Source organism: Homarus americanus, unplaced genomic scaffold (genome assembly GCF_018991925.1).
Source record: "Homarus americanus isolate GMGI-L3 unplaced genomic scaffold, GMGI_Hamer_2.0 scaffold59624, whole genome shotgun sequence".
Lineage (NCBI taxonomy): Eukaryota > Metazoa > Arthropoda > Malacostraca > Decapoda > Nephropidae > Homarus > Homarus americanus.
In genome coordinates this window covers 1-27,383 of record NW_024740658.1, presented here as the reverse complement: position 1 = coordinate 27,383, position 27,383 = coordinate 1, and the positions used below count along the sequence as shown (strand labels likewise).

Genomic DNA, 27,383 nt, shown 5'->3' with positions numbered 1-27,383 from the left:
GCAGTTGGTTTGTTTGTAATTGTTGTCATTGTGTGAGTGGCGATCACTGGCAACTCAGGGGTATATAAGCTCGAGATAGCGAGGAAGCAGCGTTCCCTGACGCTGATTCCCGTTTGTCTCCAGGTATGTTCTGTGTTTCCTAGCCATTCAGTTAATTCAGTCAATTGTAGTGATTATCAGTGTTCACCAGTGTTCATGATTTGATTTAACAGTTGAATTGTCATTCACCCAGTGTAGAAGTAATATAACGTAAATACGTCTGTCGTCTAGACAAGAGAGTTTGTTGGTGTTGTCATGTTTCTGGTTCCCTGACGCTGATTCCCGTTTGTCTCCAGATCAAGGGTGGGCTTAATTGAAACCCACCGGTCGCTCGGAGCCGGTGGATACCCAGCAGTGGTCAATATAGGAGTGATGGCGCTGATTCGGCATGATTAATCGGCTCTACTCTACCTCGTGGGCCGAGGCCCCCAAACCCATCTCGGGTCGGAGTGTAACCGACCACAACAACAGTTGTTAGAGGCGCCAGTGCTATACCCTGGGACAGGCCTTGGAATTATGGTCCACAGTGTGGTTGTATGTGTTTTTTTTACCAGTGTGTTTTATAAGAAATAAATCAATGAAGACATGTTATGGTTTCACCCTTCTTTACCCTTATCGATCTGACCAATGGAAAACCTAACCCAATGCCTAGTCCACTCTGCCCGCTACCTAACGAGCTACATGCTGTCCAGAGGGGGTCTGGTGGCAGCGACCCTTAGGAATTAAGATTAGAGTTAAGTTATCCCCTTAGATTTAGTGACCCCAGATCTGGCAGTATAAATTGGTGGCAGCGGTGGGATGGTTTTTAATCATTGATCAAATCCGAGGGAATTGAAGCTGTGATTTAAGTTGCAGAAAAAGAACAATAACAGAAGTAAGGTAAGGGTGGTGTAAGTGTTGGAAAAAAACCCGCCCCCTTACACAGGTGGCACAGAAGTGATGTAATTTACATGGTATCAGATCAGGAGGAATAAATGTGAGGCTGTGGATATTTTTTTTTTTTTTGTGGTTTTAAGGAGAAATTGAAAACAGTTCACGGCAAATACCTTACTCGAAGTTAGGTTAGAACAAGTGCATCCAGAAAATTAGAAATCTGTTTAAAGTAAGTGTACAGTAAAATGTACTGAAAAGTGTCTGAAAATGTCTGAAAACAGAGGTTAGCTACCTAATTTTTTTTGCAGTCTTTTGTGAAATCTCAGAAAAGTGTTGGTTGTATGCCAAGGTAAATTTTTTTTTGGGTGCCTTTCTGCACTGGTACCATAGCAATTGTTGTGATCACCTGAGTTAATACTTTGTTATTTACAGACAATGAGGGACAGTGATCATGTGCCGTGTTACGAGTGTTGTGGACAGTGTCGATTTCTGAGTGTACCCGAAGGCCATAATTATATTAAGGTTATGTAACAGTGTTATTTGTAATTGACATAATATGGGTGTAGTTGTTTTAATTTTAATTGGAAGTGTTTTAGTTATAAGTTGAGGTCAGAATTGGGCAAGTGAATTTATTTGTATAACCTGTGTTGTGTTAGGTACCTGAGTATTTTGTATTTTTTGTATTGTTTCTATTAGTATGATTTTTAGTGCAAAGGGAATTAGTTCTAGCAGTGTAGACTGACTGGCATGGTCAGTAAGTGTGTTTTATGTTTAGATGAAAGCTAATACATGTATAATTTCAGCAATTGCTTTGAGGGGTTGAGGACTCTGTGGTGATATGGACATCTGTGAAAGAATGCAATCTTTGAAAATTTATTGTAGAAAATACATGTAAGGACTCCCAAGTGTGAGTACAACAGAGTACATTGTGAAGTGATAAGTGTTAAAATCATGGCAATTGAAAAGTCATTCAATACTTGTTGAGTACCGAAGGGACAGTCTCGTAAAGTATTACCATATTACCACTGATTCTTTTTTGTGAGCGTGACTCAGTGATGGAACTGTCTGTGTTATTTTTGGGTTGTTGACTTCGTCAGTCGTACTGAAGTCACCCCAACAGTATAAATCCCAGTTCTTACGAACTGAAGTCCGGAAATCCAGTTGCTGCCTATGTTGTCGAAAAGAAAAATCTCAGTTATGTGTGTCAATTTTTTTTGGGTTGTTGACTTCGTCAGTCGTACTGAAGTCACCCCAACATTATAAATCCCAGTTCTTATGAACTGAAGTCCGGAGATCCAGTTGCTGCCTATGTTGTTGAAGGAAAAAAAAAATCAAAGTTTATGTGTGTAGGAAGTTTTTTTTTGCGGGGGGTTGTTGACTCACTCCGGGTGAGGGAGTCACCCCGACTTTCAAATGCCAGTTCTTTTGAACTGTGAGATAGAAAATACGGGTTTTGTGTTGTGAGCCCTAAAGTGTATGTCTAGAACCATGGTTTTGGTGTTGAAAAGGTGAGTTATTATTGAAAGGAAGTAGTAATCTGAGGAAGTGTCTGATGTAACTAATTCCCCATTCATAGACAAGAATTTAAATTCCTTAGGATATGTAATTTCATGCAGAGAACTTTTGTTGTAGATGTAATGTCAAAGAGTCACTGTTTATGTGCTGGTGCCAAAAGTAGGTTGAGGTATTATGCTGATGAACTGTTAGGGGAATGTTCCCCAAACTATATTGTACGGAAATAAGAAGTGATAAGTTGTTGCAGGTATAGGTAGCGGAGACTCGAGTATGAAACGTTTGTCTCCTTAAGTTTTGTTTTATGTATTAAGGTACTGTAATCACGAACTGTTAAGACATGTCGAATGTATGTGCACTACCGCGTTAGTGCTTTTGCCTATTATTCCGCATAATATGAATCCTTGGAAGGGGAAGGCTATGTACTGCGCACCTAGTTGTCATCCCTAAAAACCCGTTTTAATTCATATTACGCTACATAATATTCAAATCCACCGCGCTTGTAGAATTTCAGGAGCGTGTTTATCCTCGCTATCCCTCCCAGTAAGCCCGCCTTTGTGAAGACAGTTGTCAATGCGTGGTTTGTTCCACTTTCTCCTGGGAAGCTCAATCTTGAATTAGTCTGTGTAAATCAACCCAAGTAATTCGCCAGACCTTTGTCAACTGAGGGTCATCTTTGAATGAGTAGCAGTTAGTTTGTTTGTAATTATTGTCATTGTGTGAGTAGCGATCACTGGCAACTCAGGGGTATATAAACTCGAGATGGCGAGGAATCAGCGTCCCCTGACGCTGATTCCCGTTTGTCTCCAGGTATGTTCTGTGTTTCCTAGCCATTCAGTTAATTCAGTCAATTGTAGTGATTATCAGTGTTCACCAGTGTTCATGATTTAACAGTTGAATTGTCATTCACCCAGTGTAGAAGTAATATAACGTAAATGCGTCTGTCGTCTGGACAAGAGAGTTTGTTGGTGTTGTCATGTTTCGGTTCCCTGACGCTGATTCCCGTTTATCTCCAGATCAAGGGTGGGCTTAATTGAAACCCACCGGTCGCTCGGAGCCGGTGGATACCCAGCAGTGGTCAATATAGGAGTGATGGCGCTGATTCGGCGTGATTAATCGGCTCTATTCTACCTCGTGGGCCGAGGCCCCCAAACCCATCTCGGGTCGGAGTGTAACCGACCACAACAACAGTTGTTAGAGGCGCCAGTGCTATACCCTGGGACAGGCCTTGGAATTATGGTCCACAGTGTGGTTGTATGTGTTTTTTTTACCAGTGTGTTTTATAAGAAATAAATCAATGAAGACATGTTATGGTTTCACCCTTCTTTACCCTTATCGATCTGATCAATGGAAAACCTAACCCAATGCCTAGTCCACTCTGCCCGCTACCTAACGAGCTACATGCTGTCCAGAGGGGGTCTGGTGGCAGCGACCCTTAGGAATTAAGATTAGAGTTAAGCTATCCCCTTAGATTTAGTGACCCCAGATCTGGCAGTATATTGGAACATACGTTGCAGGTACCTCCGACCTCTTCGTTGTCTGTAGAGGAGGTACTGGATATTCTACAACGGCACATCAAAGGGCAGCGGAACGAAGCTCTGCGCAGGAGGGAATTGTTAAGCTGCAGACAGATGGAGGGCGAGACATTTGATGCCTTTTATGTACGACTCCAGAGAGCCTCGGAAGAGGTAGATATATGCCCAGGTAACCACCAGCAGTGCGAGGAGACCCAGTTGAAGCAGGTGATCCTGATGGGTGTTAAGGACGAGGAGCTTGTCCAACGCCTCACCTCCCTCGACTCTTCCTCTTTTCTTAAGGATGTGTTGACAATATGTCGCTCCTACGAGGCTGCCAGGTGTGCCACCTCTGCCATCCGAGCTCCCCCTACAGCTGTACGCACTGTGTCCCGGTACAAGAAGGACAAGAAGTCTACTCCAACGCCTTCACCCACCACGCCCACGCCCGGTTCCTTTTTTAACAACTGTGGTAAGCAGCGCGGAACACAGGTGTGTCCAGCTGCTGAGTCTACCTGCAACAGTTGTGACCGTAAGGGCCACTGGTCACTCACAGTACAGTGCCCAGCCAAACGTGTCCAGTGCAATGTGTGCGGTCGTTTGGGCCACTACGACAAGTGTTGCCCTACCAACAAACCCAAGGGACAGCGTCGGCGGAAGCTTCAGCGCCCTTCCACCAGTGAGGGCCGCCCACAGTCTTCCAATCAGAAGCATGACGACCCTGGACAACGCTCGAGCCATATTAGGAAGATGTGCTCCCCTTCGCGTCCCAGGACCAAAGTTCCCCAGCACATCAGCGTCATCGTGACCTACGGCAGTGTGTCATCCCGTCTTCAGATGTTGCCCGACATCGGCGCTGATGCTACAGTCATCGGTCCCCAGCATTTGCAATGCTTGGGGCTCTCTCCAAGTGATCTAGGACCGCCCCCCAAAGATCTCCGCTTTACGGCAGATGGTTCACAAATGGCCCCAGCCCTAGGTTCACTCCAAGCACAGGTCGCCTTTGGCAACAGGTCGTGTCAAGCCTGGATTGATGTGGATAACGGTGTCCTGACTCCTTTGCTGTCCTACAGACATTTTCAAGAGTTGGCCATCATCTCCCAGGACTTCCCAAAACCTATTCTTGAGGTAAAACCAATAGGGTGCGCGAAGGGAGCAGCAACTACCCTGCTGTCGCCCTACCCCTGCCTCTTGCCAGTGACACCTCTCCTTCGGATGCTTGGAAGTGCTTCCTGAAGGAATTCAGCGACGTTCTGGTGACCAAGTCTGCTCTGGAATCCAAGCCTCTCAAAAAGATGATAGGGCCTCCCCATGAGGATCCACTTGAGGGACGACGTGAAGCCCTTCGCAATCTACACCCCTCGACTGGTCCCCCTGGCCTTCCGTGATGTGGTCAAAAACGAGCTGGACTCCATGGACACCCAAGAAATTATTGCACCAGCCGGCGATGACCCGTCTCCATGGTGTCACCCTATGGTAGTCGTCATAAAACCTAAAGGTGGTGTTCGGATCACCACTGACCTCTCCAAGCTCAACAGCCAGGTGTCTCGTCCTGCCCACCCTTCTCCCACGCCCTTTGCAGCTATACGCAGTGTGAACCCGAAGACGCACTTCTTCATGACGATGGACGCCCTGTGTGGATACTGGCAGATAGAGCTTGCCGAAGAAGACCGACTACTTACAACTTTCATCACCCCGCATGGACGTTACAGTTATTGCCGTGGCCCCATGGGATTCGCCGCTACAGGAGACGCTTTCTGCCTTCGAGCTGATATGACTCTACAAGGTCTGGCAAACTGCGTGAAAGTGGTCGACGACATACTCGTGTACGATGAGGATTACATGGATCACCTCTGCCGTATCTACGAGGTACTCAACAGGTGCCGGACGCACGGCATCACCCTAAATGCCGACAAATTTGTTCTGGCCAGCTCTTCAGTGGACTTTTGTGGGTACACCCTCTCAGGGAATGGTATTGCAGCTGACCCGGAGATGGTCCGCGCCATCACGGATTTCCCCACCCCTGCTAACCTCACCGACTTGAGGTCCTTCATCGGTCTCGTCAACCAGTTAGCAGAGTTTTCGCCGGACATCTCCGCAGCTGCCCAACCACTTCGCCCCCTGATGAGCCCCAAGAGGACATTCCTGTGGACCCCGACCACGACAAGGCCTTCCAGCAAGTGAAACAGGCCCTGTCTAGTCCACATGTCCTCGCCACCTTTGACCTAGCCTTGCCGACGGTTCTGCAGACAGATGCCTCACGCTTGTACGGCGTGGAATACGCCCTACTGCAGGATCATGGTGGAGGGCAGTTCCGGCTCGTCCAGTGTGGCTCGCGTTTCCTCTCTGACACCGAGACGCGCTACGCCACTATTGAGTTGGAGCTGTTGGCTGTGGTTTGGGCGATGTCCAAGTGCAGGTTCTACCTCATAGGCCTGCAACACTTTCACCTAGTGACCGACCATCGCCCGCTTGTCCCGATCCTCAACCACTACAAGCTGGACGCCGTGGAGAACCCTCGCTTCCAGCGTCTGAAGGAGAAGCTCTCGGCGTACATCTACACAGCAGTGTGGCGTGCCGGTAAGGAGCTCTGCATTCCTGATGCCTTATCCTGCTCTCCTGTCAGCCGCCCTACTCCAGAAGACCATGTGCTCGACGCCGACCTCGCTCTTTCCGTCAGGACTGTGGTCACCCTACACGCAGTCCAAGCCCTTCGTTCGAACCTGTCACCAGATGACGACAAGGCAATGGAGGACCTTCGAACAGCGGCCCGAGATGACCCTTCCTACGTCCAACTCGTCGAGTGTGTGAGGAATGGATTTCCTAGCAACCGCTACGACTCTGCTCCCGTATTGGAAATTCAGCGATGAACTCTACTGAGACGGGGACCTTGTTCTGTACGGAGCACGTGTAGTTGTCCATGCTGCCTCACGTCCCTGCGTCTTGGCTCGCCTTCACGACAGTCACCGTGGAGCTGAGGCCACCAAACGACGTGCACGACAGACTGTGTTCTGGCCCGGCATCGACTCCGACATCTCCAATGTTGTCCGTGCGTGTGAGCCCTGCCAAGTATTACAACCCAGCTAGCAGCAGGAACCCTTCATGAGTGATTAAACCCACCATTTTTGAAGTCAATGGATTTCAGCGGTCAGAAAGTTCCTTTGTTATCGGGGAGACCGCCTTTGGTTGGCTGTTGTCATCGGCGCGTAATGATAATGGACGCCTGGGAAGCCGCCACCATCAGCAAGTTCCGCCACCACTTCCGTGACGGGCGTTTTGCACGCCCGCGAACCGGATATTCTAGTTCACAAGCGACTTTTGCCAGTTCTTTGACCGAAGGAGTCTGAAAGATGTGTTATCATCGCCCATTACCCGCAGAATGTCCAACGGCCACGCCAGAGGCTGGAGGTCAAATCCTCATCTCAAAGTGTGGCTCTTCTAATATTGACTGCGAGGCCTTTCTGATCAGCCTCTTGAACCGAACAGCAACTTCCAATCACACCGAACGCCCCTCGCTCAGGTTCTTCGTTTTGTGTCCTGCTCGCCCCTCAGCTGGCTTTCTCCACAGGATTGCATCGCCGAGTCAACGTGTTCATAATGTCGTCGCCCGCTACAACGACCACGCCCGTCCTCTTCCCAAGTTGAGTGTTGGCACCCAAGTCCATGTTCAGGACCCGACCTCCCTACGTTGGGACAAAGTCGGCGTAGTCATGGGTCTCAGTAGGTCATGGGACTACCAGGTGCGGTTACCCAGTGGTCGTGTGTGGTGGAGGAACCGCCGTTTTCTCCGCCCCGTAACAACGCCTTCTGCTGACCCCGCCACCAGTGTGAGTCCCATACCCTCCCCAGTGATCAAGTCCCTCGACGCTCAGAACGGATTCAAAAGAAAAGGTCCGCTCAAGACTTGGCGGTATATATATATATATATATATAGGCCTGATGGTAATATTTATTCAGCCTAGCTAGCAGCGTGTGGCAATGTATTTACCATGTCCCACATGCTTAATTAATGTGCCTGGCGACATATGGAAGCTGCTAATGTATCACTTGCCACATGTCGCCTGAAAGGCTAGTTGACCTCCCAGACAGAGTAAGGAGCGCCACCTCCCTTGTGTATCTCTGTTTATCCAGTAAATAGAACCTACGAAAACCCTACAGGTGTTTGTGTTCGCTCCTGTAGATAGAACTTGATACCCAGAACATATACAAGAACCACCTCCTCAACTCTAGCCCATGGGTTCCTCTCTTCTATATTGTTAGCAATGTAGCTTGGTGTTAGAGAATGTGTACATGGTTTTTTTGGTGAGTGTCAGGCCGTCAGTGAGACACTTTGACTAGCAGCTACCTTAGGCCTAGTTCTAGACTTTCAATGAAGAGTATCACAGGGTAGAGTATTAATTTAAGAAAATTTACGGCTAATCCGATATATTTTCATGTTTTAAATTGTTGTTTTATGTATGAACTTGAAGACAATTCAGACCAAATGACCCAAACATTGAAAGGAAAACACCATGTTCTAGGCTAAATGAGTAATTTAAGAAAAGTGATTTGTCATTTAGGTTAGGCAAGGCTATACTATCATTAACCAATTAATTTGAAATTGCCCAGAATAAGGCTATCTTATTATAGCTTATGTGTCTTGTCACAGGCCAACATTAGGCCCGTGGTTATTTACCCAAATTCTATTATGGGTAAAACACCAAATACTGTGAGATTTTAGGGTTACGTGATGTTGTCTCACACTCAGGATGGGTTGGAGAAAGGAAACTCTTAATGGTGGTTTTCTTATATAAAATATATTATTTATAAAAGTCTGGTGCTGGGAAGTTGCTGCTTGGAAAAGGAGTTGCTGCGTGGTAGAGTAACCACTACAAGACCTCTGCTAGCCGGAACAATTGGTGAAGAGCACTTCCGTGAATGAGAGTTTTCCCGTTAACGAGATGATTATCTCAAATCAAGAAAATATCCCTCGTCCCCCGAATGCTTATGGTAATGGAAAAATGTTCTCGGTAGTTCCTGAAATTGCCCATTATATCATCTCTCGAACCCAGAAATATATCCCCCATCTCCGGAATTTTCTCGGTTATCAGGGAACCTTTTCTCATAATTTTCAGGAAAATGTGCCCCTTTGAAAATCATTACCTAAGCCATAAGTTTCCTGCAAAATCATGCTTTGGGAATTAATTACGGCTTTCAGAAAGTTCTGAGTTTCAGGGATTCCGGCTAATGGAGATATTTACAACCTAATAAAATGAACACGGGTCAAAAGACTCTCCGGCTCCTGAGAATGCTGCTGTTCCTACCAGAAAGCAGTTTCAAATGCGAGTATGCGACAGACAAGAGGCAAGAGGATGTTTTTTAAATGCTTTTACCACTATTATTTACTTTCATACTGTACAATTTTATTCATTTTTAAATGAGTACAGAGATTTTAACACGCTGTGCATTTTTAAGTATTTTACCCCTAATGCCAGGCAAAACCCTAGGCCGTAATTGTTTTTCTTCTTAGGCATAACCCTTCTATTCTAGGCCTAATGATTAAACTTTGAATAAGTTAGTATCAACATAAAAATACTACTGTTTAATAATTATTTTTTATTGCAGTATAGAGGTAATGCTAATAAAGCATACATTGAATTAACTTTTATTTTCAATATACTGTACATAATAAAATGAACTTCTTTATTGAAAATACAGAAAATAAATGGCTTTCTTTTACCTTCATAAGATAAGCATTTTATATAGGAAAATAAAGTATGTACTATATCCTTGAGCAATTTGATTCCAATACAGTATACTTTTAATACTACTAAATACCAAAGGCACTGAAGTTTGTGAAAACAAAAATCATTATATAAAACATATTTGAGAAATTGAAACAATAAAAAAATATTGCCACTGTTTGCTTCTTAAACTACACAATTTGACATGAGTCACCACATCGTTGTGAAAAATTAATACAACTACTGTTAATTGTTGCCATTTTTAAGATTTAAAAATGGAATACAGTATAATTTTCATATGTCTAGAATTACTGAAGGAACTCTCATGACTAGAATGTACCTGCATCAACACCCGTATATTAAAGTAAACTTATAACCAAATACTGTACTACTATAAGTAATAAAGTAAACAAATAGCAAACTCTTGGCTTGTTAAGCTATACAATTTAGCATGAGACAGCACATCCTTATGAAAGAACCAATGCAACAACTTGCTCTTTGGAGAATAATGTGTGCTAAATAGCAGTGATTACAGTAGGCTGTTGGTGAATTTGCACCATTATTTCTGTTTCAACCTACTTGAATCATACAAACTAATTAATTAAACAGGTTGAACTGGAAATTAACTACGTATTACCAAAATAAAGGAACCTTTAAAAAATAAAAATAAGTACACGTGTCTGTTTTCAAAGCTATACATTTGATTGTGGTGTGAACTTTTACCCAAAACCTGGGTAAACATTATCCTAGTAGCACTGCAACACGTGTTATTAGTTAACAAGTGTGTATATCCTCAGTCAGCAAGATGGTTAGAGAATCCTCTTTCTTTTGAATGGGCCCCAACATAGATTCCTCGCTGGAATGAACAGCAGTAAACCTAGCTCCTGAGGGTCCTGGGGTTTGTTCTCTTCCTTCTTCTGGAAAGAAATGTATAATAGTTTGATTGAAGTCTATGTTAAGGGTATAATTAAAATATATAAATATCTAAAAGTTTTTAGAAAAAAAAAATGGTCTGAAAAATAGTGTTGACCATCTAAAAAGATTTGTATAAAATATTTTTAAATGTAAATATAAACTAAGTTAACATGGTTACAATATTATAAATTGATTTAATTATAATATACGGCATTTAGTTCCAGGCGTTAAATTTCTTATATTTGCGCTTCTCAATTTTTTCCATTAACATACGAGTTATAACAACATTTAATATCTAACTTTGGGAAGCAATATGCCAGCTATAAATTTAACCAACTTACTGATGTTGCTTATTTTTAAAAAATATACAAAAAATAAATTTACTGTATATTTCAAACGTAAGAAAATAGTGAAAAAATGGTACCAAAAGTGCTTTTGGAAATAAAAACAGGGACAGAAAAGAACAAAATATATCAGAGGGTTGGAAAAGTATGTTGAGTGAATTACCATCAATAAGTTCTTCACTTTCCAAAATCGCTGGAATCCCATGAATAAAGGCTGGATCTAAGAGTTGAAGAACTGCTTCGTCAATTGCAGTGTATGTACAGGGTGTTTTCAATTTGGAGGCCGCCTCCTTCAAGAGAAAAAAAAACAATTCAAACTTTCTTACTGTGAGCTGTGGTTACATACACTGTACACAACTATGTTATATGTACACTACTATGTTAGAAAGGAATCTATTAAAATAGTTCAAAACATTACAACCTAACCTATCATTGTAGCTGTAGCCCCCCAAATTCTCCTCTATCTATGTCAAAAGTTAATTAGATTTATGGTAACAAACAATAAATGGTAAAATAAGTCAAAAATAATAATAGCAGCCATAATTTTTCAGCCTGTATTAGTTGTAAAAGCATAAGATAGAACACCATTGCCTATAAGCCTAACAGTAAGATTTGCATATTAATGTGTATACCAAATATGAAATTAAATCATTTGATGACTCAAAATTAACGAAAAAGAACATGAGGAATTCTATAGTAAGCTACATATTATGACCTTCATTACCATCAAAAATAACGTAGTTTATAACAGTAACCAAACCCACCTAACCTAACTTCATTACCAACGGGAGGCCTCTGCCACCCTGGACCACCCAGAAGAATATTAAACATCTCTGTCCCATGTCATTTGCGACACAATGATTAGTGTCTTAACATTGTCTCAACTATAAGATAGGTATATTAAGAAAATCCAAAAATTGTGGGGCAATTATTAGCAGTGATACCGACTAGCTACAACCACCTCAAATCGTAGCAAGCCTCAGAAAAAACAGAGTTAAGTTTGTTTCAGAGTGGCAATCAATACCTAGGCTAACAATATTATGACTTACCTGTTCCACCAGTATATTTATTATCTTACTTTTACTTTTTACCTTTTTCCTCTTCGCCACTGATCGGCTCACTAGCCGCCCGGGCGATCGGTCACGTCTCTGTCACCCACTGTTGTGCTGTTTTTTTTCTTAACGCTTACACGTAAATCAGAAAACATCCGCTTGACCTCTCAACAACATTGTTGGGTATTAGAGCCACAACATTCACTGCCTTTACTACTTCTTACCAAACATGATTCTTCAATTTGATTGTACATCTCGAGTCCAATTTTCCTAAAATTATTTTCTTTCTTTTGGTGACTTCACACACCATGGCGCTCTGAAATTTGGTCGTTCCTCAGGTAGTTGTCCTTTCATCTTTTGTTTACAAATTAATATCACGTGCGTCGCTCTCGGCTGATTTCTCCTTCTCTTGTGATTGGTTGATGATTTTGTTAACTGAGCGCTGATTGGCCAACTAACTCCTGCACTATCACCTACCTTCCGACAAGAGAACTGAATTTACGGGGTAAACACTAGTTATGATAACTTACGGACTGATTAAGGAACTGTAATTAAATTTTGAGTATGCTAAATTTACGGGACTGTGAGGAGTCTGCAATATATGGTACTGTATCTCGTTAATATACATAACTTATGAGGTGTTTTGAGTATCCGGCCTGGACTGTCGGAATTTCCGACTCTTGTTTATCGAACACGCTGATTGGTCCAAATCCGGTATTTCGTCTGATAATCGGTAAATTGATGACGTGGTCGGTAAGCCGTGACGTCACTGCTCCGACAGTCGGTAAATTACCGACTTTAGGAAATATGCTTTTTCATGGCTAAAATACCATATAGAATACACAGAAATAAATTTTAGATGTATTTAATTACCTTACCTACATTTTACTAGCGATATTTTAACAGAATTATATTTGCTGAGTCACACACGAAGCGATATTGAGAGTCGAGACAAGGAAGTCAACGGTCTGTAACACTCTGAATGGTGTATAATGCAGTGTTTATTATTCAGAACTTTATAAAACTAATGACAGGAACAATGAAATTCACTGAGTATGAGGACTAGGCTACTCTAATATAATTACTGTATCTGGGATCTCCGTTACCCCTCACCACACATTATATTATAGAAAATAGTAATATTACGTCATGGACTCGCAACCAATCACAACGCGAGCAGTTGAACCAATCAGCGTGTTCGGTAAACAAGATTCGGAAATTCCGACAGTCCAGGCTGGACGACCTGTTGCTTTGGTCAGGACAACAGGGAACCAGTGTACAGCCCTGCCTGGACGACCTGTTGCTTTGGTCAGGACAACAGGGAACCAGTGTACAGCCCTGCCTGGACGACCTGTTGCTTTGGTCAGGACAACAGGGAACCAGTGTGTCCTGTTGGGTCCCTTCATAATGTCTTGTATTATAGCCTGATATTAAAAACCTTTTCGTGGAATTTACTTACATTATAATAAAATTAATAAGTTGGTGAGGTTTATAAAATAATATTTCTTGTTTGATGCTTAAAGAGACAATTAGGCGAAGCTTCAGGTAGCCCAAATATAAAGCAGCTCAGTACAGTAAACATGGCGAGCAGTGTAGGACGACTGAGGCTTCTTCCACGATTTTGTTCTTTAATCAGGTAAAGAAAATGACGCAGCAAAACTTATATATGTTTTGCTGCGGACATTTATTAATAAACTTATGACATGACAGTGTAATAGATGCTAAACTATATTACTCTAAAACTTTCATGTTGTGACGGCACCAAGTGTTTCAAGACCAGACTTGACCAAAGCAAGTACAGTTAGGAGCTGGTGTGGTAAATATTGTTCATTGGCTGGCCTCAGGGGGTCCCACTAATTACCCAAATGTAGCCGCAATGAAGTCAAATAATGGTCCTACATGAATAAATCGGACTGCCAATCACTTCTCGACTAGTATTTGGTGTCATAAAGTCACAAAAAATTGGTAAACTTAATTTAATCTTAGTTAATAGATCGAGTGCATGTACCTAACCTAACCTAACCCAACACAACTCAGATTAAATTAAGTTTACCAATTTTTTGTGACTATGACACCAAATAATAATCGAGAAGTGATTCGCAGCCCGATTTATTCATGTAGGACCATTATTTGACTTCATTGCGGATACATTTGGGTTCATTTGGGTAATTACTCGCTCCCTCGGTACAAGCACGCGATCTATTAACTCAGATTAAATTAAATTTACCAATTTTTTGTGACTATGACACCAAATACTAGTCGAGAAGTGATTGGTAACCCAATATATTCATGTAGGACCATTATTTGACTTCATTGCGGGTACATTTGGGTAATTAGTGGGACCGTCCTCAGGTTTTGGGGCATTATTCTACTTAAGGACATATAGCCCCGAAAGTTTTAAACGCTCAATTTTTGGTTAATTTTCATTAATGCACCGGTCTTTGCTTGAATAATGAAAATATGTTTTTCCGATGTTATTTGAGGAGTTTAGAATGAATTTTATTCATTTCAGCCGGGAATCAATAGTTTTTGATCCCCCCCCCTCAATTTTAACGAAAATTTAATTTTATTTCGAGTAAATAACATACATAAAAAAACGAACAAAACCTAACCTAACCTAACCTAACACAATTTTTCTGATGAAACTCTTTAATTGACATAAAATAATGTCTTTCACAATGTCTGCACAGCTCTTTCCAACTGTAGAGCCATATCTGGTTTTTCTGGGACTGAAAAATCAAATCTCTGCTCCCGAGGCACCCACGAATTGTTCAGTGGCCAAGACAATAAACTCTTGCTCAATTATAAGTCTCCTATCGCTATAGCCAATAAAAAACAACAACCCTCCCCCCCCCCACACATGCGATGTAGACTCTTAAGAAGCGAAGACAGAGGTAAGGAGCACTGCATGATGGGTGGTCAGACCTTCTCTGTGAGACGTAAACAACAAATGGCGACACTTGTGACTGACCAAATATAATAATATTATTGACAAATAATATCTCGCTTATCCTTAATTTATTATATGTCTTAGAATTGTCTAAACATAACGTAATACATATTAATAACAGCGGAGAAAGACCGGTGTAAGACTAAAAAGTGGATGAATTTATAGTCTTGCACCGGTCTTTCTCCGCTGTTATTAATATGTATTACGTTATGTTTAGACAATTCTAAAACATTTTTCTTCTGTGATAATTTTGCCGGAAATTAAGGATAACCGAGATAGTAATTTTTCAATAGGTCAGCTTCTATTAGGCTCTATGCATTGTCATTTCCATTTTTCTGTTTAATATATTAATGTGTAGAAACAATTTCTACCAATTCAGACAATTCCTTCTGGTAGTCACCCATTTCTACACCTTTACCTTCATTTCTTTTGCAAATTTGCAGTTTTGCAAAAAATTAAAATTTTAATTTTTAACAAATATAATATGCACAAAAATGGAGGTCAAATTTGAGTAAAACACAAAAATACAAAAAAAACCTTTGTTATTATACCAAAAGAACCAACCCAACCTAACCTACAAGGAGGAGGAGGATATAACTGACTAAATGAGGAGTATAACCTCAGGTAAACATGGCAGGAACCTGTGGACACCCAATGGATGAATATTTACTGCCAGTACATGCCAACAGTGTGTAATAGAGATGTGACCAACCGGTGTACCTCAAACTCGGCCCATCTTAAATAACTAACTTGGCCAATCTTAACTAACCCGGCCCACCCATTTAGCCAATTCGGCCCATCTTAAACAACCAACTGGGCCCACACCTTACTAACTTGGCCCACTTTGCACTCTTCAAGCAGTAGCTGACTAGAGGTTCAGGATTGAATTTGAGATTTATTTTATGTCTCTTGGTTCACTGAAATATGAAGTGTGTGAATGAGTGAATACCAAGGGTTCAATCGGTATGAATTTTAGGAGTTTATGTTAGAACTTAATCAATGAACCACGATTCATAACAAAGGAGTTTCCTGTCTGTTTATAAAGTGTAAAGGACAAAGTCTCTTAATGTTGGTGTCAGATTACAGGATGCATGGCCCACTTTGCACACTTCAAACAAATAGCTGACTAGAGGTTCAGGAATGACATCTGGACCCCATCTGCTTGGAGTGTATTTAAAAGGAGTGTCTGCCCAAATAATGACTGTGAAGGATGGCATAATTGCCTTAACTTGAAAGCAAGAAAAAGACAACTTAACTTCTATCTGTTAATCAACCTACTCCATAATGAAGCAAAACTAGTGACACTCCAAGTGGGGGTCTTGTCTGACAGTAAAGTACTGCTAAAACAACGGGCCAAGTATGTATGACAGCTCTTTAAACTGTAGGATGACTGAAGTAGTGGACCAGGATCTAAAAAATTTCTACAAGCCGTTTCACATCACGTGACTGTTTATCAGTATTATATGTACTTTTATGCTGCTTTTTATCATTGTACTTTTGTACTTCTTTCATTCATGCAAAAATAAATGTGTAAAATGTGTTCGTTAACCTAACTGGTCCCAGTAGGATGTGGGCCGAGTTGGACTGTATTCTGACCAAGCGGCTAACTTTCTGGCTGGGGCCATATTAAGTAGAAAGAAACTTATTTTGATGTCTTTTACCAATGAAAGCAACTTTGCTGAAGCGTAATGCTTTAAGTTCTCGTTTTTTTTTGTGGATGTAAGAATCCGCTTGGACCGAACGGGTCGGTTGTAAACAAACCAGGGTTGGAAAAAATCATGATTTAAAAAAAAAATCGATTTACAGTACAGTGGTCCCTCAGTTAACGAGCACAATCCGTTCCAGCAGGTTGCTCGTTAACCGAAAATCTCGTTAACTGAAACCATTGTTTCAATGGGTTTTTGGGTAATTGGTTCCAGCTCACCGAAAATTACCTAAATTCAACAAAAAAAGGTAGAAAAGTTCACTTACTTTGAGGTGTGTATGTAGAAGGCTCCTGGATGATGATGATGATGTGAATTTGAAGTGGGAGGTGGAGGAGAAGGAGAAGAGAAGGAAGTGGTGGTGGAGGAGAAGCATTTTAGTGCTTCTTGGAAGGTGAGTCACCTTCCATGAAAATGTCAGGAACCTCTGGACTGACAGATTCTCCACCATGAACATCCTCTCTCCTTCTTGAAGTGGAAGGCTGAGGAATAACCTTGTTCCCTCTGCCTTTTACTGAAGAAAGTGTCAATTGTGGTCTGTGGGGCATCTGTCCTCCTCACCATTAACTTATGTTTAAAGAAGGAGACCACTGAGTCTTCAACATGACACAAAGTTAGTTCAGTTTTTTCCACTTCTGGGTGCTTTGAAGCCAGTTCCCTGAACTTCTCCCAGTAGTAAATCACATCTTTCAACTGTTTAGCTGACATATGGACATCACTTTCAATTTCCTCCTCACCACTGTCAGCCTCTACCTGTAACATCTCATCCAGTTGCTTCAAGTCATCAGGAGTAAGTTCCTCCTCATGAGACATCACAAGCTCTTCCACATCCTCCTCCTCCACTTCAAGGCCCAATGACTGACCAATGGACACAATCTCCTGGTCCAACTCTGTTTCTTCCTCAAATCCCTCAAAATCATGGACTACTGATGGCCACAGTGCTTTCCATGAAGAATTGAGGGACTTTGTGGAGACTTCTTGCCATGATGACACAATCAATTTTACAGCCTCCAGGATGTTGAATTGTGTCTTCCAGAAATGTTTCAGTGTTAGTTCAGGATCATTGGAAATTGCCTGATGACACCTCCTAAACATTTTCTTCATGTACAACTTCTTGAAGTTGCTGATCACATTCTGGTCCATTGGCTGTGTGATTGATGTAGTGTTTGGAGGCAAAAACAACACTTTCACAAAGTCAAATTGATACTCCAAATTTCTGGCAAGGTCAGGGTCATGACCAGGAGCATTATCCATGAGGAGAAGAGCCTTTAAAGGGAGTTTATTGGTGGTTAGGTAGCTCTTGACAGAGGGGCAAAACACATCAACAGCCCATTCATTAAAGAGCTGTCTTGTTACCCATGCCTTATGGTTGGACTTCCAATAAACTCCAAGCTTTGTTCTTACCACTTTCTGTTGCTTGAACACCCTGGGGTTTTCAGAGTGGTAGACAAGCATAGGCTTCAGTCAGAAATCCCCTGTAGCATTGGCACCAAGCAATAGAGTGAGACGGTCTTTCATGGGTTTATGCCCAGGTAAAGAGGCTTCATCTCTGGTAATGAATGTTCTTTTGGGCATCTTTTTCCAGAACAGCCCAGTTTCGTCCACATTGAACACTTGCTGTGGAAGATAATTTTCTTCTTCCATCAGTTTTTTAAATTCATCTAAAAACTTTGCTGCCCCTTCCTTATCAGCACTAGCAGCTTCACCATGCCTAACAACACTGAAAATGTCACTTCTTTTCTTAAATTTTTCGAACCAGCCTTTGCTGGCCCGAAAATTTTCAAATTCTGTGCCTGAAGAACCAGGTAGATCTGTCTTTAAATGTTCGTAAATCTCCCTGGCTCTTTCACAAATGAATTCAGTAGAAACTAAATCACCTTTCATCTGTTTTTCCCTAATCCAGATGATAAGTAACCTCTCAGTTTCTGCAATTAGGGATCTACTTTTAAACACTCTTGTAGATTTGTCTCTCACTTTCACTTCTTTAAATTTGTCTTTCTGTGCAAGAATTGTCGACACAGTTGATGTCGACATGCCATATTCTTTGCATAGCACATTTGTTCTAATGCCTTGTTCATGTTTTTTTATGATTTCCTGCTTGGTTTGGATTGAAATCGCTTTTCTTGATCTCTTAGCCCCCATGCTGGATTCAAACAATGTCAACACGTGCTTTTTAAAGTTAAACTTGTTGTAAATGAAGAATATTTTCTTTAAAATAACACTGCACTGCGCTATATATTGTCAATATGTAAAATAAATGTCAAAATGACCAATAATTTGCTTGGAAACACAGAAAAAAAGCATTTAGTTGAAGAGAGTCTCAAGCAAGATGTTACCTCCAGTGAAAACAGAGAGAGACTAACGCCTGTTTGCTGTGTTAAGAGGCTGGATGCTGCGCATTAAACTGGTCACTTTACCTTCAATTATGTTCAATAATTGTTAAAATTACTAAAAAAATTAATATTTAACTTTTAAAATTATTGAATTGTATAAACTTCTTGATATTTACTAAAATAGTAAGGAATTTAAGCCCTAGAACCGATTAATGTATTGGCGGACTAATACTACAGCTGGTTGACCACCCAGTGCAAGCCAAAACTTGTTGAGGTCGGCTCGTAAGAAACTCGTTAACCGAGGGGTTGCTCGTTAACCGAATTTAGGAATCTTATGGGAGGTAACTCGTCAACCGAAATCTCGTTAACCGAGGGACCACTGTACAGTAGTACCCCGATTTACGCGGTCAATTGAACCCACAGGGTACCGCGGAAAGTGAAAACCGCGTAAAGTGAACAACAGAACATATGGGATTAATTCCAATAGAGACTGGCCCGACCCCCAAACTCCACTTTTTCCGACACAATACCTATGTTGTAGTATAAATAACATCTAAATTTTATGATGGTATGCTCACACAATTAATATTTAAGAGAAATATAGTCGCCAGGTTAATGTCCATTCAAATAATGGACTCAAATCCCCCCTCCCCCCTCTTCCCAGCTCACTAGCTCCTACCTCTCTGATTAATGTTTGGGTGAAAACTCTAGATTTTAACGTTTAGTAATAAATAATACCTCAGACTAAAGTTAGGATAATATAATTGACATTTCTGGATTCCTTGCAGGTCAGGGAATATTTTAATGTAAACTTCATATATTTTGCACAAAAGATAAAATATTTGCTTTGTGTAAACCAAATTATTACTTTAGATCTAAAATTTGTATGTCTAATGCAAAATCCATGATGTTTATATTCAAAATGATCATCATATTGTAAGAATTCCAGCAATGTAAATTATATTCTGGCCGGGTAATCTGTATGAATTTTATGAGCTAAAACATATATCTTCAGTAAATAAACAAAGAAATATTCTTCAAGGACACTATCTGTCAATCAAAATACTCCATCCCTCCCTCCCTCCCTACCAGAAAGCGATTGGGAGAAAATAGTATATTTACATTTTTTGTAATAAATAATAACTCAGACTAAAGTTAGGATAATATAATTGACATTTCTGGATTCCTTGCAGGTCAGGGAATATTTTGAATGTAAACTTCATATATTTTGCACAAAAGATAAAATATTTGCTTTGTGTAAACCAAATTATTACTTTAGATCTAAAATTTGTATGTCTAATGCAAAATCCATGATGTTTATATTCAAAATGATCATCATATTGTAAGAATTCCAGCAATGTAAATTATATTCTGGCCGGGTAATCTGTATGAATTTTATGAGCTAAAACATATATCTTCAGTAAATAAACAAAGAAATATTCTTCAAGGACACTATCTGTCAATCAAAATACTCCGCTCTAGCTGGGTCGGTCCCTCCCTCCCTCCCTACCAGAAAGCGATTGGGAGAAAATAGTATATTTACATTTTTTGTAATAAATAATAACTCAGACTAAAGTTAGGATAATATAATTGACATTTCTGGATTCCTTGCAGGTCAGGGAATATTTTGAATGTAAACTTCATATATTTTGCACAAAAGATAAAATATTTGCTTTGTGTAAACCAAATTATTACTTTAGATCTAAAATTTGTATGTCTAATGCAAAATCCATGATGTTTATATTCAAAATGATCATCATATTGTAAGAATTCCAGTAATGTAAATTATATTCTGGCCAGGTAATTTGTATGAATTTTATGAGCTAAAAAAAAAAATTATACTTCACCGCGTATATGAGTAGATGCACCGCGGAAAGTGAAAATCTGGTTCTGGCAAGGTACCGCGTAAATGAGAAATCGCGGAAAGTGAAACCGTGTAAAGCGGGGTAACACTGTATTTGATTTAAATCATTTTCTTTTTCTTTTTTAATCGGTATTTTTATTTTTTATTAATTGCATTAAAATGGTATTTTTAAACCATAAAAACAGTATTTTTCAACCAAAGCTTATTCAGGATAATAAACAGAAAATTGGCATTAAGATATTTATGCAGTAGATGTACCAATGGAATTTAACACAATAATATTCTTTTTGTAAAATAAAAGAAAACTGGTAACATATCTTACATTTGAGTGCACAAATCCAAACGTAATAATGAAATTTCACATAAATGCTCTTATAGGATTACAGTGTTTCAAAAATTAATAACTTAACTTCTTCAAGTCAACAGAATAATATTCTCATTTTGTAAAAAAAATAATACTGGTAACAAGTTTATTTTCTTACATTTGTAGGATAATAGTGTATAAAGAATTACCGGTAATAACTTCAAGTCAACACAATATTCTCATTCTGTAAACAACAAAAATAGTTCAAAACATTTAAATTAGCTTAGTTGAACATTGAAATGCTTATGTACTGTGACAAGCTTCGATGCCTTTTCCTGTCCTAGGCAATTTCTTACCTTTGAGTGTACAAATCCATATGTGGAAAAAATTCTCTCAACCCCTGCTGATGATGCAACAGCTGTAAATAATTGCCTAGGAACATCCATTACATTTTCTGTCATATCATTGGCAAAATACTGCCACCAAGCAAGGGGTGAGAGAGATTTTACAACATCTTTACCAAAATAGACCTCTTTAAATGGTGCACTTCTTCCATGGAAGGACATTAATGTTGAAAGGAAATGTGGAAGAGACTCGCACACATACTGTTCTGCAATGTCTCGCTGCTCAGGAGTCAGATGTCTGCCCTGATACCTTGGATCTATCACATTAGCCAGAAAATGGGCAGGTGTCAATGCTACTTTGATTCTTTTTCCAAAATTATCCATATCCTTCTTATCTGTTAAATACTCCTTAATATCAGTTTTCAGTTTTACCCAGATTTCTACAGCATCAATTAATAGGGTATGTTCTCTCTGGACACAGTCCAATGCCACAGCAATAGGCTTAAGTCTCTCTAAATAGTCTTCTGCAGTTCTTTTTAATGCCTTATCATTAACTTACCTTTCAATTTTCTTATCATTGTCTTCACTATTTTCTTTGCACACTTTAACAAGGGTCTCCCAGTTCTTTAAATAAGATTCAATAAAATCTGTCACTGTGTTCCATCGTGTGTCTGATGGCATTACAATGGTCCCTCGGTTAACGAGCACAATCCGTTCTAGAAGGTTGCTCGTTAACCGAAACCATTGTTTCAATGGGTTTTTGGGTAATTGGTTCCAGCTCACCAAAAATTGCCTAAATTCAACAAAAAATGTAGAAAAGTACACTTACTTTGAGGTGTGTATGTAGAAGGCTCCTCGATGATGATGATGATGGGAATTAGAATGGGGGTGGAGGAGAAGGGAGAAGAGAAGGCATTGCGGTGGAAGAGAAGTCACCCCATGGCGCCATTTCACCCATAAAATTTTAGTTCTCTTGGTGAAATTCAAGATTATTTTCATTAAATCAACACTGCACTGCATTATATATTGTCAATATGTAAAATAAATTTCAAAATGACCAATAATTTGCTTGCAAACACAGAAAAAAAGTGTTTCGTTGAAGAGAGTCTCAAGCAAGATGCTACCTCCACTGAAAAGACACAAAGACTGACGCCTGTATGGTGTGTTAACAGGCTGGATGGCGCGCATAAAACTAGTCACTTTACCTTCAATTATGTTCAATAATTGTTAAAATGACTAAAAAATGTAATATTAAACTTTTAAAATTATTGAATAGTATAAACTTTTTGATACAGTCGGCCCTTAACATACGCGGGTTATAATACACGGATTTGCAAATACGCGGATTGCCCCGCCGGAGGAATATTCTGTACATTGAAGTAATTGAAGTACATTCAAATCGCGCGCCATTCAACTCGCGCGCGGCACCGAACACGGAACACCGCCTGCTCCCACAGCCTCACACACACACACGCATAGCTCTCCCTCACTCAGTCAGTCTCGCTGTAACCACGCTTGTGTTGACATCAGCAATGTAGTTGCAAAAATATTACATTTCCGTGAATGTATTATATCAACCACAGTATGAATAGAATATCACTAATATAAGAGTATTTTAACCGAAAACTACTAAAAAAACGAGTAACATATCTTGAACATCGGAAGGTTAGGTAAAGTCTTTTGTTTTCATGTAGTTTATCCTAATTTACATTGAAATGCATTACGTTTCAGCAAAACTACTATTTATTTCTGAGAATATGGAAATGTAATATTTTGCTGAAATGACGTACGTATTACAGTGGAAAGTGACGAAAGCAATGACTCGCTTTCTTTCGTTCAAAAGATGTTACCGTAATCGCTTTTCGAATGGTTTTCAGTTAAAAAACTGTTGTATTACAATAATATTCTATCCTAATTCACTTGTGATGCAACAGTTTTTTTAACTGAAAACCATTCGAAAAGCGATTATGGTAACATCTTTTGAACGAAAGAAAGCGAAAGTCATTGTTTTCGTCACGATTTTATACCACTTTCCACTAATACGTACGTCATTTCAGCAAAAATATTACATTTCCGTGAATGTAGTATATCAAGCACAGTATGAATATAATATCATTGTAATATAACAGTATTTTAACCGAAATCTATTAAAAAAACGAGTAACATCTCTTGAACATTGGAAGGTTAGGTAAAGTCTTTTGTTTTCGTCATGTATTTTATCCTATTTTACATTGAAATACATCACGTTTCAGCAAAACTACTATTTATTTCTGAGAATATATTCATTCAGGCACAGTTTAGGTAAAATATACATGTGCTGTAACATTTTTTTAATTGAAAACGATTCAAAAAACATGTACCCTCTAGCCCTGTTCAAGGAGAAGACTGGGAGGAGCTGCTTGGTGCTTAAGACGATGACAAGGAAAATGATTTTGATGGATTTTAATGAAAATATTCAGAAAGACCCTGACACTGTCAAGGAAAGTGGCTGCTGAAGGCTTCCAGGACATGGCAGAGGACGAGATTAGGGAGCTAATTGAAGAACACGACACTGAGCTGACCGAGGAGGATCTACAGGAGTTAGTAGACTCAGGCAAGGAAAAGGAAGCGAAAGGGAAAGAGGATGAGGAAGAGCACCAAGAAATAACGTTGGAGAAGTTGGGGGAGGTGACCAGGAATATTGAGGCACTGAAAAACCTGGCCTATAGTATGGACCCCTCCATGGTGCATGCCCTGAAATTCATGCGAGGGATGGATGACGTTTTCGCTCCATACAAAAACATCATGGAAGAAATCAAAGAAAGAGACGACAACTCCCCATCACCATGTTCTTTGATCACCGAAGGAGAGATTTAACACCATCAATCACTGGCGGCAGTGAGGAAGCAGCTGAATCCACCGTCGCCCCCACTTCACCACCCGTTATGGAATTGAGTGACGATGAGCCCGATGAACCCCGTCCTGTTGCCGAGGATAGGTACTGTACAGTAAAGTGAAATTTTTATCTTTTTTTTTTAATAGCTTTTCTTGCCATGTTTATTGTTTGTAAAAATGCACAGCACAGTACAGTTCAGTACTGTACATAGGAAGTGGAGGTGCAGTTATTTACAAAACATTTGTGTTCGTTGTCGGCAGTAGTGACGGTGAGGAGGTGGAGGAGGCAGAGGAGGTAGAGGAGGGAGCGGAGGGAGACGAGTTGGGAGGAGTGGTGACCTTGGACGCGGGAGCAGGGACGAGTGGAGATGCCAGCCAGTACATTACGGGTGTATTAATTGTTTTTATAGCTATTTTTGCATTTTAATATTTAATATTGTACATTACGTTTCAACAAAACTACCATTTATTTCTGAGAACATGGAAATGTAATATTTTTGCTGAAATGATGTACGTATTACAGTGGAAAGTGGGATAAAATTGTGACGAAAGCAATGACTTTCTCTTTCTTTCGTTCAAAAGATGTTACCGTAATCGCTTTTCGAATGGTTTTCAGTTGTGGGATTATAAGGCTAATGATAGGATAGAATATTATTGTAATACAGTACGAGTACAACAGTTTTTTAACTGAAAACCATTCGAAAAGCGATTACGGTAAAATCTTTTGAATAACGAAAGAAAGCGAAAGTCATTGTTTTCATGATTTTATCCCACTTTCCACTGTAATATGTACGTCATTCCAGCAAAAATATTATATTTCCATATTTATTTCTGAGAATACCTATATTCATTCAGTCACAGTTAAGGTAAAATATACTTGTGATGTAATATTTTAATGAAAATACGGTATCGTAGTTTTCTTTTGTTTCAAATTTAATTAACAAAGATTGATGTTTCAAATGTAATGAACAAAAATTTATGTACAGTATCTATAAATAAACTTTAATAAATGAATACTTTGTTTTACATCGTCTTGTGCTACCATACCATGGATTTGGCTACTTTGGGCTTGCTATGATGACGCAAGAGATCTGCCCTGGCAACTGTACTGGTGGTGCGTTTGTGCATCGTTTCCATTGTTTACTGGTAGTTACTGGTAAATATTTTTCAACCTAACGAAACTATTACCCGTTTAGAGGTCGACCCCCAATTTTTTGCCAAATAATTTGGTCTTAAAAACTTGAACTACACACAGGTATATACGGTAAATAAGGACATGGGGGGACCAGGTTTTTTTGGGGGGGGGCAGCACATATACGCGGATTTTTAACATCCACGGGTATCTCTGTTACGTAACCCCCGCGTATGTTAAGGGCCAACTGTATTTACTAAAATATGAAGGAATTTAAGCACTAGAACCGATTACTGTATTGGTGGACTAATACTACAGCTGGTTGACCGCCAAGTGCAAGCGAAAACTTGTTGTGGTCGGCTCGTGAGAAACTCGTTAACCGAGGGATTGCTCGTTAACCGAAGTTAAGAATCTTATGGGAGGTAACTCGTTAACCAAGGAGCTCGTTAACCGAGGGATAACTGTACTAGCATTGTTCCTCCTGCTCTTCTATACAAAGATCCTGGGATGTGATGATTTCTGAATTTCAATAGTATTAATTATCTTAGGTAACAATATATTTCATGTAAATATATACATTAATAATGAGACCTTATGATATGATCAAAGTTTCACAAAACTGGAAAGAACAGACTATAGTACAGTACATAATTATGTAAATCCAAATTATGTTATTAGCCTGCTGCATTGTATATACTTTTCAATCATGTAGAATAAAAAGAGAAAACAGTTATTAGTAAAAAAATTATTTTGATTTAAATCATGATTTTTTTACTCTGATTTAAATCGATTTAAATCATGTGATTTAAATCATTTGATTTAAATCATAACAACCCTGAAACAAACAGACGATATGCGGTGACATGGCAGATATTTACGGTAAAGAATTAATCTCTTCATGTACACACACACATCATTTTAGTGTCACATGATCAGTTTTTCACCATGTTTTACCCCACAATTTCCTTCATCCTTCATGCCCTGCCCACTATAGGTGATGTATAAAATGTTTTTGCCTCTTTTAAAATGCTTACAATAATGATAAGAACATGTGTGTAAAAAGTGAACAAAATGGAACAACTCTTACTGGTAGTAGTACAATAGTGCTGCTCTCAAAAGTTACTCTCTTTTTTACTTTATGAAGGTCATTTGGAATTTGTGAAGAATACCTTAACTGATAGTATATATATATATATATATATATATATATATATATATATATATATATATATATATATATATATATATATATATATATATATATATATATATATATATATATATATATATATTATTATATATATTTTTATTTATTTATTTTTTTTTTACTTTCAGTAGAGCAGTATGCCATAACAATATACTTATAGGATATGACATAAATCCTGCATCTATACACTATGGATGGGGGAAGCAACTATCCGAGGCTAGGAGGAGTGTTCATCTGACTCCTGCCGTCTCAATGTTCATCAAAGTTCAAGAAACACCCAATCCAAATTCTCTCAAATTTTTACCAGGTGTCCAGGTATGTTGTTGTGCCTCTTCATGGTACAGTATATGGGTCTTAACTGTGGCAGCCTCTTGATGGTACAGTATATGGGTCTTAACTGTGGCAGCCTCTTGATGGTACAGTATATGGGTCTTAACTGTGGCAGCCTCTTGATGGTACAGTATATGGGTCTTAACTGTGGCAGCCTCTTGATGGTACAGTATTCTCTCAAATACCAGGTGTCCAGGTATGTTGTTGTAACACTGTGGCAGCCTCTTGACAGTACAGTATATGGGTCTTAACTGTGGCAGCCTCTTGATGGTACAGTATATGGGTCTTAACTGTGGCAGCCTCTTGATGGTACAGTATATGGGTCTTAACTGTGGCAGCCTCTTGATGGTACAGTATATGGGGTCTTAAC

At 39.7% G+C, this 27,383-nt stretch overlaps 1 protein-coding gene and 1 long non-coding RNA gene across 4 annotated transcripts; one reads left to right on the top strand and one right to left on the bottom strand.

The window, feature by feature from the left end:
• Nucleotides 1-9,518: 9,518 nt before the first annotated feature.
• LOC121875498 lies at nucleotides 9,519-12,301 on the bottom strand. 3 transcript variants are annotated; one of them, XR_006090617.1, is made up of 3 exons: nucleotides 11,999-12,301; nucleotides 11,084-11,210; nucleotides 9,519-10,578 (listed from the first exon to the last, which is right to left on the bottom strand). It is a non-coding gene; the product is annotated as an uncharacterized LOC121875498 (long non-coding RNA). The 3 variants fall into 3 exon arrangements; XR_006090616.1 differs by having other exon boundaries at nucleotides 12,012-12,300; XR_006090615.1 differs by lacking the exon at nucleotides 11,999-12,301 and having other exon boundaries at nucleotides 11,084-11,992.
• A 1,241-nt stretch (nucleotides 12,302-13,542) lies between these two features.
• On the top strand, nucleotides 13,543-26,998 carry LOC121875497 (NFU1 iron-sulfur cluster scaffold homolog, mitochondrial-like; the record flags this gene model as incomplete). Its single annotated transcript, XM_042380065.1, is given in 2 exon segments — nucleotides 13,543-13,608; nucleotides 26,812-26,998. Coding segments are annotated over 2 exon segments (243 nt in total), but the record flags the coding sequence as incomplete, so codon positions are not given.
• Between the last annotated feature and the right edge of the window lie 385 nt (nucleotides 26,999-27,383).